Source organism: Lycorma delicatula, chromosome 3 (assembly GCF_047948215.1).
Source record: "Lycorma delicatula isolate Av1 chromosome 3, ASM4794821v1, whole genome shotgun sequence".
Lineage (NCBI taxonomy): Eukaryota > Metazoa > Arthropoda > Insecta > Hemiptera > Fulgoridae > Lycorma > Lycorma delicatula.
Window position 1 is genome coordinate 133,286,695 of NC_134457.1, and position 19,451 is coordinate 133,306,145.

Here is a 19,451-nt window from a genome sequence, read left to right on the forward strand (position 1 = left end):
CTTGTGTCTTTCCATTTTAGACATAGAAGATGTTCATGTCTCATGAAAACAGATTCAAATTTCTTCATTTTTTTGATATTACATTTTGTTTGGGTAACTCTTTGTGATTTGGCATACAGATGACAACAACTTTTGTTTTTCTCTGCCATAAAAATCAAAAAAAGCCGGTGAAGTGTAAAATCTGTCCATGAATATAATATGCCCCATGTCAAGATACTGAGACAATAGTCTCTGGAATGGTGATATAACTGAATTATATTTAATTATTTTTTGCTAGTATAAACTTCAAGCTGAAGAGCATATTCGGTTGAAGAGTCGCACATAATGTACAGCCTTATCCCATACTTCTTTGGTTTATTTTTATTATAAATCTGGAACTGAATCCTTCCTTGAAAACCACATATTCCTTTATCTGCTGTCAAATTTTCATAAGGGGAAAAGGATGCAGGAAACTGTGAAAGCAAATGATCTAAGAATGGCCTTAGTTAATATGTGGGATCATGACCAGCTTTATTGTAAAGAATATACAGATTGTTGTCGTTGAGGTGAAAGTTGGAGAGAATAGAAAGAAGCGACCCTTGACATAGATGAAGTGGCTTATGAAGTGTGTATAAATTTTCTCTTAGCCCAGTAATCTTTGATTTTTGATTTCTGAGTAATGCACATATGAAGTATAATAACAAAAAAATAAAGTTCATGTAGTTTCACTGTAACCCATTTTACTCATATGCTATTTTTTTCTTTTTAGCCTGTCAGTAATAGATTTTGAATATCTGTTTGTTTCTGATTTTATTACTACTATGAATGATTCCGGAAAAAAGTGAAAACACATAGTGTTTTCACTATGCCTAACATAGTGGGTGGAAGTTTCATCAATAGCAGCAGTAATTCTGCTATGCTCATTGAATACTGGCAGTGATGGCAGATTACATTGATAGACAAAAACATTTTTTAATGTTTCTCTAAGTGTGATATCATTTCTTGAATTGCTTTTTTACATACATTACAGATCTGTAAATACAATTTTTCTGTCACCCTTAGTTTTAAATAAATTACAATTCAAAAAAAAAATTAAGGGAAAATATAGTTAAAATCTGTAAAATTTATAATTTTGCATGGCCATGCCTGTGTTAGAATGATTTCACTCATGCATTTCTTTTATTAGTAGCCTCAGGTTCATCCTGAATTAATGTCCAACAGTAATCGGTTAGCATGTTAGTATTCCATTTCCCTTTATAGCGGCTTTCCATGACCGAAATCTCTTGGGAACGTTCACCATGTTCATCACTTACGTCTCCGAGGTTGTTCGAGGAAAAATCTGGATGTGAGTAGAAGAAATGCATTTTCAAAGATATATTACATCCCATAGCTCTGTATGAAGTAAGAAGTTGATTAACAATATCGTGATAATTGTCGGAATTTTGTTTGCCGAGAAAATTTTTGCAAACGTCTTTAAATGAAGCTCAAGCTGCACTTTCTACATTATTTAACATTGAGTTAAATTCATCATCTTTGACCAACTCTCTTATTAAAGGACCAACAAATATTCCTTCTTTAATTTTTCCTTCACTTACATTCAGAAATTTCTACCTGATTTATAAAAATCCAGGACCTCTTTCTTCATTGTTTTTCATTAGCCCTAGCTTGATATGGAGAGGGGGTAAAAATATTTTTTTGGGTTCAACTAAGGGCTCATGAATAATATTTTTCCCATTTGGAGTTAAGTTGTCTCGTTTCTTCCACTCTTTGGTAATATAATGTTTATCCCTAGCTCGGCTGTCCCATTCGCAAAGAAAACACATGTACTTAGTATAACCTAACTACATGCCTAACAAAACTATAACTTTCAATTCACTACATATGTTCCAGCTATGTTTTTTATAATTTATTTTTTCAAGAACGTCTTTTATCATATCGTTTGCTTCTTTCAAATTAATACCATAAGCGATTGGTATCGAAGGATATTTGTTACCGTTGTGTAGTAGAACCACTTTTAAACTATATTCAGACAAATCTATGAGGCGTCAGTCCTCAGATTTATGAACTTGGCCTAAGTGCAACATAAGCTTATCAATATTTGTGTAATAAACCAAATTATTTTCATCAATAAAGTACTGAAAAGTTCTTTTTGCGGCTTCGAAAGCCTGAAATTTTTGTACTTTTTTAAAGTAAATTCCAACCTTGCAGTCTTGATCCTAACAGTTCAGCTTGATTTTTTGATAAATTTAAATCCCTAACTGAGTTGTTTAATTCACCTTGTGATATAAGATGTTACTTATTGGAAGATGATTCATAATCAAAATCACTGTTGTCTTCTTCAGTGCTGCCTGATTCTTCATCTGGTGCTTTCAAAACATATATTCACAGGTGGCTCAGGAACTGAAATAATTTCACAGTGAGGTACAGGTCTGACTGCACATTGCAGTGAAGGATATTTTACAGTATATTTAGATTTTTTAGAAAAAAGTAACAATTCGTTACATGATCCTTTAGTTCATGCCAAACCATAGGTACACCAAATGGCAAAGCCTTCTGTGTACCTTTCAGCCATCCTCTTAAATATACAGAACAATTAGTGTATACTATATGAGGAGCCTACGTCTTTTCCTGATTACCAATTTTTCACTGAAAGTACAAATGATATGCTTGTTTAATTTAAGGTGTAATGTTTTTTCTGTCTGATTTTACGGCAAACTCACCACATACATAACAAAAGGCATCCACATCATTTACACAATTTCGAGGCATTATGACACTGCATTGTAACAAACTTAAGACAGCAATAAGACTGAACAAAATTAATTCATTCCTAAATTCAGTGCTTACTACAAACAATACAGCTGTGTTTTCAGCTACATGTTTTGACCTGCACAGGCATGATTAATCTTTTCCATGAAACTCAGTATTAGATATGATGTCATAATATGCGACTATGATATGATTTAATTCTTTGTCTAGTATTGTTTATTTATAGCGTACAAATTATGTTAACAAGTTAAACAATAAAAAATGAGCTAACAATATAGGAGCTTAAAATGCTAACTATATGTTGAAAAATGAAAAAAAAACCTTTAATTAAAATTTAAGAATTTTTCAAAAATGGTGGGTGATAAAAACATTCTGTGTTCATATTTGTTGTCAGCATAAAAAAAAAGATTAAAATCATATATCACATTTTAGAATACAAAAATTATGTTTATCAGTGTTATCAATAAATGACCAGCCTAAGTCTGTATCACTTTGTTTGTGATACAACTCTCTTTCTTTTAGATGGCCTACCATTACTCACACTACTAACTAATGGCATGGGATTATCAAGATCTTCTTTATTAATTACAATATCATTAGCTTGATGATAATCATTATCATCCATCATCATCAGAAGAACTAATAGGCCTACCAGTTGAAGTAGATTCAGTACAATCAGAATCATCTAATTCCCCATCAGACAGAATCAAAAATAGGTTCATCTACTTTTTCAAAAGCCGTTTCAATATTTGAATTGTTTTCCTGGCCATAACTAAACAATTTTCTAAATCAGAATTAATTGATTCTGAATCAGATTACATGAGAATTTCATTTACCTAAGCTGACAGATTTTTTACCATTTATCTCATCCATTATTACAATATAAAACTAACAAAATTATATAACATCTGTCAATTTACACTGTTATGAAATAACAGAAAAATTGACCTACAGTAACAAGAAAGTGTACGCACATGGAGTGTAGGAGCTACTAAACAAAAAATTCATAAAGTCAGTTGTCAGTAATAAATCACAGAAGAAAATAAATAAAACTTGTATATTAAATAAAACATGCATATTACAAAACATACATAATTACAAGCATCTTTGTTATTACAAAAAAAGAATTATCAATCTTGTAACCTTACCAAAAAACAGAATAAACACTGACATTAAATAAATAACACTGATATAAAGAAAAACCTTACTGCAATAAACTGTGAAATACATACCTCATGAATGAAAATCGACCGTAAACAACACTTACAACCTCAATGTGCAAATAGTTTGTATTTCTTCTATAATTTCAAAAATTCGTATTAGAGTAGTGATAACAGTGACTAGTGATAACTAAACTATTCATTGAATGGTTTAAAAAACCCTAAGCATGAAAATAAGCCGTGGTAGCTTTTATATAGAATTAAATTCAATGGCCTGAAAGTTTTCGGCCTTCGTCTGTTAGTGTATTTCAGTCAGCCCAAAAGTTTTTAGGCTTTGGCTTCAATGTGTTACTAATTAAATCACATGTACAGGGAATATTAAATATAAAACGATTAGATATTAACTAGATTAATTAGATACTAACAAAGGAAGTCTAAATCTGGAATTGGTGACTTTTGTTTTGTCATCTAATTTTCAAACTAGACACTTCTCATTCAGTGCATTGATGCAATTTTTATATAAACAATGTGCAATTCAAGAAATTAATGAGGATAGCCAACAATGTAACATAATACGTACTAATTGGTAATTTTTCCCTCAAATAACATATACTACCATGATTCATTAAATAAATTGTTTTGCCGTACAACTAATAATTAAAGGCATATTTGCGCTGTCTGTAGTGATCATATTACCTTTATATGTTCTTAATTGGCAAACTGTTACTCATGTCAATTTCCTATGATAAGGTCTGAGAACATGATCTATGCATAAATTACTTGAAACCAGGGCACAAAATTACAATGCAAAGTCCATATTTTTGTAAACACTGCAACAAACATAATTCTGTACTGCACATTGATCCCACATCCTAAAAAAAAACAAACTTTTCAGACTTAAAAAATAGACATACTGTTGTCATCTATTCAAATAACACTGAAGTAGTAGTTGTTACAACTGCCATTATCATGATTAAGGACTCCTCAAGGCTCAGCTTTTCTTTGTTGTACTTTATTAGACCGTTTAAATTAATCTAATTTTATTACCCAATCACTTGCATTCACTCTTGGTCTCGTGTAGTAAAAGATTATAACATTGGTATCAGGTATTGAAAATGTAGGAACTTCGACTAATTATGGTTTCCTCTATAAGTACATCTTTTGCACCAGATTGCATTAATTTGGCTGATGAACATTCTACCATTTTGGGAATTGATATACTTGTGGGTGCAGTCATTTTTTACAATATTTTAACAGAGGGAGCTGTGAAGCTTGGCAATAACTTAGTGTTGTTACAAGACATAGTCTTTGACTAGATGGTCAGTGGCAAGATCACTTCGATCTGCACAAACAATTGTGGTAACTACTACACAATTTAGCCTTTTGTTCAAAAATAATTTAGAAGATCCCATCTTAACATTTTTGAAGATAGAAAAGATTTCTTGCAAGACAACAATATCATACAAAGAAGAAATTTGTGAACAATATTACACGTTAAACATGAATCATCTACCACAGTAGTAGTCAACCTGTCTCTTCTGCCCACTATGGGCGTTCCAGCTTTCATGGTGGTCAGCAGGAGTTTGATCCGATACTGTAGTACTTTCCTTTTTTAAATTTAATTTACTTTTTAAAAAATTTTCATAGCATTATTTAAAAACATTTTCATTAGGTTTTCATAAAATTCCCCGTGACAATTAAAATTTCAGAAAATATATTATTTGTATCGCTTGTGCATAAGTTTAGTTCACATTACGTAAGTGAAACTTAATGATGCTATAGTGCAACTGCAAACAAAAGAGCCTTATCCCAGAATAGCTCGGGCATCTGGTCACTATGCAGTTAGATTTGTGAGAGTGAGCACGTGCCTGCAGCTTCAAACAAAATATTGTGAGCCAATGTCTCAAAAATACGAAATACATTTGTTGCTATTTGCCAGAGTATCTGAAGATGGGTTTCATAAAATGTGTTGTAAATAAACAACATCCAATGTGTTTATTATATCATAAAACATTATCAAATGAGGCAATGAAGCCAAGTCGATTTCCAAAACATCTTTCTATTAAGCATCCAAATGATAAGGACAAGCCCATTGAATATTTTCAGAAAATGTATACAAAATTTCAAAATCATTCGATAATCTTTGCATCATTTAAGAAACAACATGCAGCAAATGAAGATGGTAAGGGACTCAGTTCAGATGCTCAGTCGATTCCGATGAACGAAGCACATTCAGTCACAACCCAACAACTGACTTTTGGTTTATTACTGAGCAATGCCCAATGAATCCACAGGGCAACCAACCTAACACTGAAAGGAGAGAATACATCATGTAATTCTAAAGCATACTGCACAGCGAATTTCCAAATCACTGTATAAGATAAATTTAGAAGAACCACCTGGTAGATGTTGCTGAACACATTAATAGCAGTGTTTACAAGCAGATGAAGATTTAGCATTGAGACATTGATTATTCAGAGTGAGATCCAAAATTAATTCATTGGTCTTTACTTACAAGGTTTGTGTCTTTTAGTGATAGTAATTAATGAGGTATTAATTGGCCTCATTATTTAACCATAGGCATCTAGTGTACCACCAGCCAACCTTAACTGATCAAAGAAATCTTATATAAAATTAGCGAACAGTTTCCTGACATAAAACTAGAGCAAATAAAAAAAATATGTAATTAAAATAAAATAAAATGATTAAAATATGAATAAGTTATAAGATAACAGATATTTAGATTATTCACACGATTAACAGATGTCACAGAAACTTCTGAATAGTGAAAATAATGTTGATAAAATATAAATATAAGGATTTCAACATAGTCAAAATACAAGCGGTTTGGGCCATTTTATTTTCATATACTCTCATAGAGAAGGTGAGGGAAGTGCAATTTAATGGTAAAATTAGATTCTGTTATGAAGCCAAGTTACTAAATGTACTTATTTTTACCATTAAACTCTTTTGCCATTCTCTATAGTATTTTTAATTATAATAATAATAATCTATTTTTCTTTGTTCTTGTGAAATACTTAATTGCAGAGTTTTACTGTTTCTAGATATTTTGTTCATTCAGTTAGACTTTCTATATATTTTTCTTACTTGCTTGTTAACAATTTCTTTAAGAATGATTTCACTTTATGAATTTATAGGAAACTTATTTTTTTATTGATTTCATGGCTTTTAGGATAATAATCTTGTCATTTTTAACAGCTGGAGGTTCTTTGTTTTATAAAATTAGTGTTTTCTGAGATTAGTAAAGTCTTTAATCACAGTAAGAGCATAGTTTAAAGTATTTACATTACACAGTTATTTTATGACAAGTGTTTTCACTGAAATATCTTCCATTGAAAGTTTTCAGGACAACCTTTAGAGGGTGGATTATATGTATTCTTTGATTTATGTTTACTTATGTATATTAATTATACATTATTTTCATTATTTATATGTTATTTTCATTATTTTTTTTTATATTCCTTTTAGGTTTCTAATTTACTTTCTTGATGTTTTGGTTTTGTTTTTATTGAAGATATTTTTTAGTAATTAATTATATCTTTTAACAGAGGTATTGATTTATAAATTGTTCATTTTACCTCTTTTACTTCCAAAATTCTATTACTTTATCACATTCGATTTTTTACTATACAGATATATAAGTTAGTTTTTTTTATTATACAATATATAGAAATTATATAACATTGATGTGCTGGTGTCAGCACATAAACTAGTAGGTTAGAAAGAATGCACCATTACTCTTTTTTGGTTTGAGATTACACTACCTTACATGCTCTAAATCAAAATACAGTTTGGCAGTCAACCCTGTCCTGGTATGATTAGTCTAATTCTAACCAATCTTGAGAGACTGTTTTCAATTAATTGAATCCCAGTATTAAATTTTTCTGCAATAAAAAAAGCAGACAAATGGAGTCCCACTTAAATGTTTTAACAATTTTTTGATCTTCAGTTCAATATGTATAAAATTCCTTTTAAAATTCTCTTAGAAAGTCTCATATTTTAAATTATTAGAGAATCAGTTAAAGATTTAAGTCTTTCAAGAGGGTCTAACTGTTTATCATAAATTTCAACAAATGTCTTCTGAAAATTTTAATAATAACATAAGGTTTGCATAAAATAGATAAGCAATAATTCTGGGAGTTAGACTAATTTTTGTCACAAAAAATATCTACAAATAACAAAATCATGAAAAAATATTCATACCACTTTAATAATTGATTTTTATTGTACATTTAGTTTTGTCTATAAGAGTAATTAAAAATCTAAATCAGTTGCTTAAATTAAGTCAGGTAATCTTTTAGAATTTATATTATATGGCATAAGAAATTATGTTTCTTTATGAGAATCCAATTTTCATTTTAACTAATTAAGTTTTTGACCAGTCTTCTGTTGTATGTTGAAACATTTTAGAGGTTTTTCTTTATATAATGTTTAATATATTAACTTTTGTTAAAAAAAAATTTACTCGTGGCAAGTAACAGCCAATAAAGAAATGTCTTCAGTCTGTCTGATATGTTAAAAACTTAGTGTGAACTCAAGTAGGACAACCTGCCTCCATACAGACAGTGAGAAATGCAGTTAAATTATCAATTGTAATGAAGATTATAATTTTTGTTATGCAAACTTGTTATTTAGTTACTTTTTTATTTCACTCAGAGTAATTTTTTAAAATGAAAGTAAGAACCTGTATATTAAGTAATCTTATTTTTACTTCTAATAATTCTTTCACAATAAAATTATTCAGTAAAATAATAATCCATTACCTTGAATTTTTTTACTAATGATTGCTCATAATTTATAAGTATAGTATATGACAATATAATCTTTTATATTATCTGGAAGATATTTTTTTTATCAAATTAGCAATTAATTAAAATCCTTAATTCTTATTTAGTAGTATATTTAGTTACAGGATAACTCACAAACCAAGTAACAAGTACTGTTATTTGTTTTATCCTAAGTGATCTGTCCTCATGTAGAAAGTAATAAATAGTGATATTTTAAAGATAAATTGAAGTGTTTACTGGTGGTGTATTATTGGATTCAATGTATTACTCTTAAAAGTTTTTTTTTTTAATTATACTGTTTCGTTTTATTTTTTAATTTTCTGTACTGGAAGGACAATATTGCACCTGATGACTGTAGAGAATTTACTGAGGAGACACAGATTATGACAATCACTTTAAATCGAATGCTTGAATGCCAGAATCTAAACCCAGAAAGTAATATTCCGGATGATCTAGTAACGTAAGTCATAATTTTTATATTTATGTATAAATATATTTATGTTTTTTAAAATTTAACATTTATTTAAATAAATTTTATTGTGGCTGTTACTTAAAAATTAAATAATTTAAAAACTAATGTCATTTTGCTTTGTTACAGATATCTTGAAACTGTGATGGGTAGTTTGGCTTGTATAAATGCTTCTTTTTTATTAAAAGATAATAAACATTTCTGTTGTACTTCAAGACACCATGGTGTTGATATTGCTCAAGCAGAAGAATGTTTCAATGCTATAGCAAGAATAGAACATTCATCTGTTAATAATATTGTAAGTTGTATTTTATAAGTGTATTTTAAATATTTTCTGATTCCATATTTCATATTACTTCCAAAGTTTAATGCGTAGAATATAGTTTATATATCTTGATTATTCTCTTAGTTATTTAGTCATACTTTTTATAATATTTGAATGTAAATGCATTGATATTTATTTAATATATAAGTGCCACTAGTTATCTGTTTAAAAAATAACCGTTGCTTAAGTATTGTTAGAAATTTCATTAAACATAAAAAATGTTACAATTAATTCCCAGACTGAAGCATTTTAAAAATCTCAAGTCAAAATTAATTATTTTACTTTCATTCAGTATAGATAGTTCCTCTGTCTTTTTTTTTGATAATAGAAAAAATATTTTATTTGCCCATCCACTCTATTCCACAGATTTAAATCGTCACTTTTTTATTTTATTTCTTAAAATAAAATGTAAGGATATTTCATAAATCAAGTAGTTTGCAATGACTAAACTAGTGATAATTCCAAAAGACGACTTTTCTTGAGCATTCTACTTTATGTATGAACAGTGTAAACATTGTATACTATTGAATATACTCTTTTTGAAAAATCAAAAATTTGAGTATCACATTATTTAAATCGTTTACATAAGTAAAAAATGGAGTGTGGTGGTCCATGCATGGTTATGTGTGTCCTAAATCTATTCAATTCTACTAATGGTATGCTTCTAGTCCTGATAGAATCAGATTCTAAAGTTTGTTACGTATGTGATGAACACTTTTCTCATAATTTTTAATTCTATTTGTAAGCTACATTAACCTTATTACCATGAAGAAATAAAAATGGAGTACAAATTTGTGGGGTTATGAATGTTTATATAGCTTATGACACTTTTTTTTTATTGTGTGCGGTGATGGAACTATCTCAGTCTTCGACCGTCATACTGAAGGGAAGGAGCAAAGATGTTGGTATCGCTGCTCAGAGCCAAGCAAGCCCAGAAGGGCCGAAGCATGACGCCCCCCCCAAGTATGTGAGAGTTGAACCCACTAAACCAAAAACTACACGTACCTTTTGGTGAATCCAGTTCCTAGATTCATCGAAAGGTACGCGCAGCTCCCAGACAGGTGTGAACCCTTAGTGGGGATGCATTGTACAATGTGATCTTCCAGTCGTGGCCTGCTTCAATACCACCAAAAGGTGACGATTCCACGGAGGGGGTGTCACACATCGGGGATTTGGTGTCCCAGGAGCGTCATTACTGCCATCCACCTGTGTATGTTTGGACAGATGACGGCTCCACTGCCAGGCTGACCTCTCCTTGGGTCAATCGGTTCTGCATTGCTATTCCTCTATACCCAGATCTTCATGAGGTCATCAAGGCATCTTCTTGATAGTCAGAATCTTCGCTCTTGGCGACCAGTGCTGTGCTAAAAATCAGATCATATGATGCACGCTTCTCGGTCTTTACATCACAATATTTTGTGGACAAAATTTTTAATGGTATTGAATGCCTCATCCAGCTTAAGCATTATTTTTATAAAAATGCTGGTTTGTAAGGGCCCAGTAACTCTGTACTAGTGTTGTCTTTGGACTTCCCATCTGGAACAGTGGAACATAACATGTACTGGCGAATCCACCAGTAGGTGATAGGGACACCTGTCGTCTTCTACATGTTTTTGATGCAGGTATGGCCTGTAAGGAACTGCAAGAGCCAAAACTTAGCTCCCCAGTCTTCCTCCCGAATCACGGCTTGATGTTCCTGATTGACTCGTAAGTCTACCTTCCCTTGTCAGATCTATCTTAGTGCTCATTGGCTGTGTATCCTTCTTCTTCCGGTCATTAGAATAGCCTGAGTTTTCTGCAATGAAAGTCAACTCGACCTTGCCCAACCAGATCTCAATCCAGCTGATAACTTCTTCAGCTTTACTAACCACCTCCGCCTCTAATTTCGCTGACACAACCAATGCCAGGTCGTCGGTGAAGGCAAACATATTGACACCATCTGGGAGGCCCATTCTCAGAAGTCCATCAAACACGATGTTCCATAATAGGGAACCTAATATAGATCTCTGAGGAACTCCACAGGTCATCCTGAAACATTGGCTATCCGCACCTTGTTGGTGTATTAACCATCTTTCTCTTAAGTACATCTGCATCATGCATCTCAAATATGGACTTATGTCCCAGTCATCCAATGATTTAAGTATGAATTCACATTTCAGGGAATTGAAAGCATTCGAGATATCTAAGAGGACCAGAAATGGAATCTGTCTGGTCCTCCATGTCCCCTGGGCTGCGATATCCACTCTTTCCCTCAAGGCTTCACAGCATCCACTGTGGATTGCCCAGGTCGGAATCCATATTACCGGTCGCTAAATCCTCCCGCCTTTTCAACCTCCTCCAGCAACCTGGATGTGAACAGCCGCTCAAAGATCTTAGCAAAGGTATTGACCAAACAAATTGGTCACAGAGTCGTTGCATCCAAATTGTCTGCCTTGCTCGGCATGACCAGACGGGCCTCTTTCCAGTTGCTTGGTATATACTCATTCTTCAGCATCCGGTTGAAGACATCTAAAATCTCAGTTGGTGTTTGTTGTACTACAATTTTGGCTATTACAACTGGAATATTGATTGGACCCAGGTTCTTCCTAATTTTAAGCCTCCCGGTAGCTGCAAACAACTCTTTGTGGGTAAAAGAGGGTGGTATCTTAGCCACCAATTCTCACCTAGTTGTCTTCTCCACATGTGGGAATAGCTGATTCACTGCTTCATCAACCTGGTTAGTAGTCAGGGTTGGAAGTTTCCGACCCAACCTTCTAGTCACAATTTGATATCCTTGTTTCCAAGGATCTCTGACTATATCTTCACATAACTACTGCCAGGATTTATCTATCCTTATCACCATTCCTGTTAGCTTGCTGTCTGGCTCTCCTCGCAGCCCAGGCGTTATCTCGAAGTACCTGCATCTTGGTCCTCACCAATATGTGTGACGAGTCATCCCTTCAATTTTCTTGAAGACACCTGCTTGATTGCATTCTTCTAAGATGATGTCTATTAGTGCGTGGGAGTCTGAATACCATACATGGTGCTCCCAATTCTTTGAGAGAAGCGTTGGAGATACGTTGGTGCATGCTGGCGGGGAAACTCCCACTCCAGTCATCATCTCGAACAAAATGAATCTGTGATCTAAGAGGCTCTCACAGTCAAGAACCTCCCATCCCACAACACTGGTCTGTCGAGGAGTCTGTGATGAAGATAGATCAATACAAGTACCGATCCCACCCCTTTCAAAAGTAGAATCCTGGTTATTGACACAAGGAAGCCTCAATGAGTATCACCTCGGCCAAGTGGAGACCTCTCATGTCTCCCCTTTTACCAGCAAATGCTGTTGACTTTGAATTGTCGCCCGCAAGAATGATTGTGTTCATTAGGTGGTGTGCAGCCTCTTCCTGTAGTAAGTCTAGAAAGTCCTGAAACTCCTGGACCGTTGTGTTGGGAGAGTGGTAGTACGAGAATGCCACCACTCTCCCCAAGTCCATCCAGACAAAAGCCACAGAGGTTTCACTACTTACTAAATATTGTAAGTAGTGAAACATCGTCTTGTCATGCCAGGTCCCTCGCAGTTCTGGGGGTTATGTTCCATCTCCCAACACCTATAACAGTGGGCCTCGAACGTTCGGATGTAGGCGTGGCACTGGACCTACCCTACCCGAACTGACTTTTTTACCAACTTCTTAGCCGACCCAAGAATCATCACTAATGTGACGTTTTGCGCCAGCCTGTTTGCCGGCTTTAACATGGTCACCTTGTACTCCTCACTAGTCCCTATAACCTGGGTACTGCCTCTCTGATGTCCTCGATGGTGGCGTCTGCATCTAAGCATGTGGACTACCATTTGCTTTGAATCTCGTATGAAGATCCATATTAAAATCACTAACTTTATCCTTGAGAGTGACCTTAAACTGTTCCATCTGGCAGACCCCTTTCACCTGTATTTGTAAGACTTCATTTAAACTTTTCCTGAGCGAAAGAATGTCCACCGTTTCCTCTTTAGACACATTGTCTTTAAAGATGCTCAAAAGGTCAGCTCAAAAAAAACTGTTGTCATGTAATAATATTAATATGAAATTTTTAACTCTGTTATTAAATGTAGACTAATTTTAATGTAGTAAACTAATTTACTGCATAAAGGTATTAAAAATACATTTTGAAAGCAAACTTAAAAATAATTGATTGCAACTAATGATTTAATTAATTTAATACCATCCTTGCATTAAACTAAATTGTGTTTATTAACAAACTAATTCTTGTGAACAGTTGACTCTACTGTTTTATTACATCATATATTTATATGAATTGAAGTTGTTTTCTCATAAATTAATGTGTATTAAAAAGAGCTTATAAAAAAGACAGATAGTTGACCAAACTCGCAATTAAATTCAGTTATATGTATGAATTAATAAATTGCAATATTTGAGAAATCTAGGAATTATTTACATGTTTAATTGGTGAGATTGACTCGTTTTTGCTATACCAAAAGCAATACTTACTTTAATATTTTGAAAGTGACCACAATAATAAACATTAATAAACAAATAAACACATTAAATAATTAAGATTATTAAATTATATTTTTTAGCTTAAGGTATATATTATAAAATAATGTGAATGTGGGTAGGGAAATTATCCATTCCCATTGGAACAGGAAACAGTGAATGAAACATATCAGCAGTGACACAATACACTTGTATTGTACCTTCAGTATACTTATACTGAAGGCATTGAAATCATGTTATTTATTGTATTAGATAAAGGTTAAGCAGTAACTCTCCTTTATGAAATTTGTGTATAAAAATCTTAACAATGAAAGACACATGATTATTTTAAGATTACTTGCTAGGCAAAAGGCTCTGAAAATCATCAGACAAAAGTTGCAGTGAAACTTTAATTAATATATAAATTAAAAAAAAAGAAAAAAATTTATATTAATTTAGCTGGTTGAATGTTAAGACACTGTGAAAGCTGAAATAATTAAAATAAAACACAAATTATGACAAATTTTGATTATAAATCCGTATACTTTTGTTTATTTATAATTTATTACTCTGTGGGCATGTTTATTAAAAAAAAGCCACAATTTAGGTTGCAGTAGAAAATAAAAATTAAATAAAGCTGTTGACATGTATGATAATGAAACCACATTAATGATTCACCGCATAGTGATGAAATATAAAATAATTTGGGTAATGGAAAATGATTAAAGGAAGGCTTCATTTCAGGGTAATAAAGAAATTGGAAGAGGATGCTGAGGCTCAGCATCTTAGCTAAGGCTTCATCTTAGCCAGCGTGGTGCCTTTTTTTGAAAACTGTTATAATATCACTAGATTGAGAAATAGCTTCATTTCATAAATGCTCTTTTTAGTTTTTGTTTTGTTATTTATTAATAGAGAAGATAACTGCTTAATTTATTTTTAAGTAAATTGTGTTTGAAATGTGTTTTAAGTATTTGTTAAGTTGTAATATCTGTAATTACTGGTGCATTTATTACAGGAATGTGTTTTTCATTATGATTGTTGTTGTTATATATTAACCAAAGATAAATTACTTTTTACTTCAATTTTCAAATGAATCAAACTTAAACCTATTTTATGACAATAGAAATCACTGTAGTTAACCTAATTTTTTTTATAAACTTTTTCTTTGTTTTAAATCGTTTTATTACATTTTTTCCCTAGATCAGTGACTATTTAATGGGCAAAATTATACAAAATTTGACTCCATCACCACCAGATGTTGAAAGCTTGCGTGTTTATCTTGTGCTACCACTTTATCATCAGTTTTACAATGTTAAGAATGCATCTCATCTTCAAGGTCCATTTGGTTCAGCGCTGCTTAATCTAAAACCAGAAGCTGCAAGAATTGTTGGTATGAATTCAAATTTTTCTAATAATGATAAAAAGTAGGGATTTCTCATACTAATACTTTCATCTACACTTATGTAAACAAAATTTTGTAACTTTTGTACTATTAGGTAATTTTTTTTTTAAACAAATTTAAAAAAAAAATAGTACTCAGGGTATCTTGTTTTTATCGCACACTTGCGAAACTTTCCTACCAAACGTCGCTTAATGGATAATCACTTAAATGGAAAACATTTACGAAACAGTGAGTTGTAACTGCTGGGTACTATGTCATGTACTACTTGATTGTGAAATTTATGTGGCATTATGTTTTTAAACTAGCTATGTACAATTGCCCTTGTTTTGTGTGATGTGACCAAAATTGAAAAACGTTTTAAACTTTTGAAATCAGTTAGATCTTTCTCAAAATTTTAATTAATTTTTTATTCCTAATCATTTCTTTCAGATAGTCCTTTACACTTCTTCCTAAACTATATTTACAATTAATAAATGTAATTTATTTATTTTCTAAGGGATGGATTTCATGTCCATTTAGATTTCATAATTCTTGTAAGTAGAAACTCCTTTACGATTCTTACATTCTTTACTTTCAATGTAATGCATGCATTACACATATGAAGTTACCTGACTATTTGCTCTATACTGCTTTTATGCTTAATAATAGATAGATGCTTAGATATATAGACAATTTTTTTTTGTTATTTATGTCTTTTACAGCTTTTTCTCAAAATTTTATTAAAGGTTTTTTTAATTTGATGCAGTGTGCCATTTCTATTTCTTGTGTTTCTCTGTAAATGACATGTGTGATTACTTTCCTAGGGTGATAAATGGATTTGAATTGTGTCCATTTAGTTTTTGTGCATTGCATAATATTCATATATGTTAAGATTTCTCCATTTTTTATATCTGTAAAACATACAAACATTCAGAACAAAAAAGACATCTTAACATATTTGAACATTAAGAAATATGAAAACAATTAATCTGTCATCAATATCAAGGTGACAACAGCAATGCCAGCTATTGTAGATGACTGAGGATGACAGAGAAAAACATAATGATACAATTTTTTTATGTTAGATTCATTAAATTTTGTTTGGTTTGTTATTTAAAATTAAAAGTTTATAATTCTAAACAAATATAATTTTGAGTTTCACCATGCTTGTACATTTTTTATTGGTATATTTAAAATGGTTAATTGTTGCAATTCAGTGAAAGTATAAAATCTACTCACTTTACATTATCTTGTATAATTATAGGAAAATTATAAAACAACTTGAGTAATTAAAAGCATTATTCTTAATACAAAGGGCATTAGGAAAGTTTTGTAACAAGATGGAATGATTCATCCCAAGCGGTTACAAATTAGCTTGTTATTAGAAAGGTCCCAATTTGCATTGTAACCACTCTAGTCACTGTCTCAGTGTTATCAGTGTTTAGAGGTAATAACTCCTGTTCTTGGAGAGAATTGTCCTCAATGCACAACAATATTTAGGTGATACTGAGAGTTTGAAAGAGGAGATTTTAACCCTGAGGTTACTCCAAGGTCAGGTCCACTGTCTTTATGACTGAGGTAAACATTGCTGCAGTACAAAAACTGCTTGAGATAGAATATTTAGTGGTGAGCAACCACCAAATAGAAGTGGCATTAATGCACCAGCAGTTCATGCTATTCTGTGAGATCACCTTTAAGTTATAAAGCTTTGTACTCTTTGGGTGCTGCATAACTTACCAACGATCCGGTGGCACGTCGTGTTTAATGGTGCTGTGAAACGCTGAAAAAGTTTGAAAATGTTGTCTTCATATGTGAATAGTATTGTGACAGGTGATGAAACTTATCTGTACTATTATGATATCCCGACCAAGGCTCAGAGCAAAGAATGGCTGTTTGAAGATGAGACCTCCCATGGCTCTTCAAAAATCCAGATCAGTGAAGAAGGGAATGGTGGCCATATTTTTTCATCTGAATTAGTTTTAGAAACTTATTAGTGTTGGAAACTCAGAAGTCAGTTTCAAGGAAGTGATATACCAAGGAATGCCTGCCTAAAGTTGTCTAAACTCTCAAGAAGGTGCACCCAAACTCAAGGATGGACACATGGTTTCTTCACCATCATAATGCTCTACCATGCTACTCCAAAGATTCTCCAAGTATTTGGCCAACTAGAATAAAATTGTTAGAGACCCTTACTACAGTCCTGACCTCGCTCCATGTGATTTTGCGCTGTTCCGTCAGATGAAGGATAGACTGAAAGGCATTCTTCAAGCGATTATGATTAAGGGCTAGGAACGAGATGACTGCCCAGATCGGATTAATCATGGAAGGGTTTTGAAAGATGGAGAAGAGTATATGTGTGAAAACTATTTTGAAAAATTATAAAAAAATAACTTTGTATTGCAAAACTTTCCTATTCTTAGTATATTGCTATTAACATTAACATTTAAAACTATAACTTTATATTTTGCTATTATACTGATTAAACGAATCAAAAAAATTTATGGGTACCATTTGATTCATTCAAGGATTGGTTTCATAGGTAATTTCTTCTCATATTTGGAATTTTCCTCTGTTATGAACATGTTTTACATATATTATTCTGGTTATGAGAAGATTGTATGTGTCTTATATCTGTGTATTGTGTTTTTTAAATTTTGTTTATTATTCTAGGACTTTGGTATTATAAAATGTCTGCAGATTATTTTGAACGACTGATTAGGATATACCAAAATGTGCTCTTGAATTGTTTAAAGCCACCAATTAATAGTGACAGTATTGTAAGTATAATGCTCAAAATAATTATATTAATATATAAAATTAAAATAAAAGATTGTACATTACTTATTTATACTTGTATAATTTACAGTATACACAGTATGTCTGAAAAGTTACTGAACTAAATTAAATAAAAATACAAATTTAAAGATAAACTAATTTACTCACATCAGCCCTCTACGTAGAACCCTTCTCTAGTTACATACTCATTGCAGCATCGGTAGAGCCCGTCAAACCCCAACCGAGTGAACAAGGAGCTCTGCGTTTATTTCATCAAAATCTGGGGCCTTGCCCCTACCTAAATTGCAGATAACTTGATCCACTTCACCAGCTTTCATCCCCAGTTACAATTGTTTGCAAAAAATTCAGGGTGCTATCAGCAGTTTCATCAAACTCTTGAGTGCAAGAATGACGCATCTGTTTTTATTCTTCAGTCAAAAAGTGTGGAATAAAATGAGAGCACACCTTTCGGCTGTTCATTTTTTTGTTAGAATTGTACATACCGCCTCTTTACCAATGTTTAGCTATTCTGCTATGGCCCAAAGGGTAAGATGGGGTTGTTCGAGCAGGATGTCCTCCGTTAAAGCCACTGCTGGCTAGGAATGGAGGGGGTGGTGTAGCTACCGGACACGCTACGAGGTGGGATCTTCTCCCCTCGGGGGGGGAATCGAGATGTTCGAGCAGGAGCATGCGTACTTTCACAATGTTTTCGTCGTGAACAGCTGTTGATGGCTTCCCGCTTCGTTCGTTGTCATGTTGTAGTACGAGATGTGGCTTCATCACCAAATGCTTGCTGTATCGAACACAAAATTTGATTGCACTTCTCAATTCCATGTCACGAGGTCACATGAACACAACATATGCGACCAAATATACCTTGAGACTGGAGTGATGAAATGTGATAAAATTTTATATACACTCATCAGACATTGTACTACACAGTTGCTTGGTTGTCTGAGAGATAGTGCTAATTGTATCAACTACAGAAATTTAGTTCAGGATCTTTTCAGAATTACTGTGTAATAAGTTGATTCTCCGACATTTTTGGTTCTGTGTGTCTTAATTTTTATTTTCATATTTGTTTTCTAATATATTTTCTGTTGGTGTCAGTTATGCTATTATGCTATTGAAAAACAAATGTAACTGTCCCTAATAATAAAAATTATTTCATAACCTTTAACTTTTTATGATATTATAGGTTTTTTTTTTTAACCTCCAGATCCACCGTTAGGCATTCTTCAGAGAATGAGATGAGTGATTTGTAGCATGTATGAAAATGCCATGCCTGATCGGGATTTGAACCCGGGACCTGT

At 32.4% G+C, this 19,451-nt stretch overlaps 1 protein-coding gene across 4 annotated transcripts in view; it reads left to right on the plus strand.

Moving 5' to 3' along the window:
* Herc4 (HECT and RLD domain containing E3 ubiquitin ligase 4) overlaps positions 1–19,451 on the plus strand; it is a 106,036-nt gene that overhangs the window by 46,405 nt on the left and 40,180 nt on the right. For all 4 annotated transcript variants that reach the window (XM_075360588.1, XM_075360589.1, XM_075360587.1 and 1 more), the window contains exons 10-13: positions 9,049–9,176; positions 9,315–9,483; positions 15,183–15,372; positions 18,034–18,140. In XM_075360588.1, coding sequence (XP_075216703.1) covers positions 9,049–9,176; positions 9,315–9,483; positions 15,183–15,372; positions 18,034–18,140 — 594 coding nt within the window. The remainder of the gene's footprint in view (positions 1–9,048; positions 9,177–9,314; positions 9,484–15,182; positions 15,373–18,033; positions 18,141–19,451) is intronic.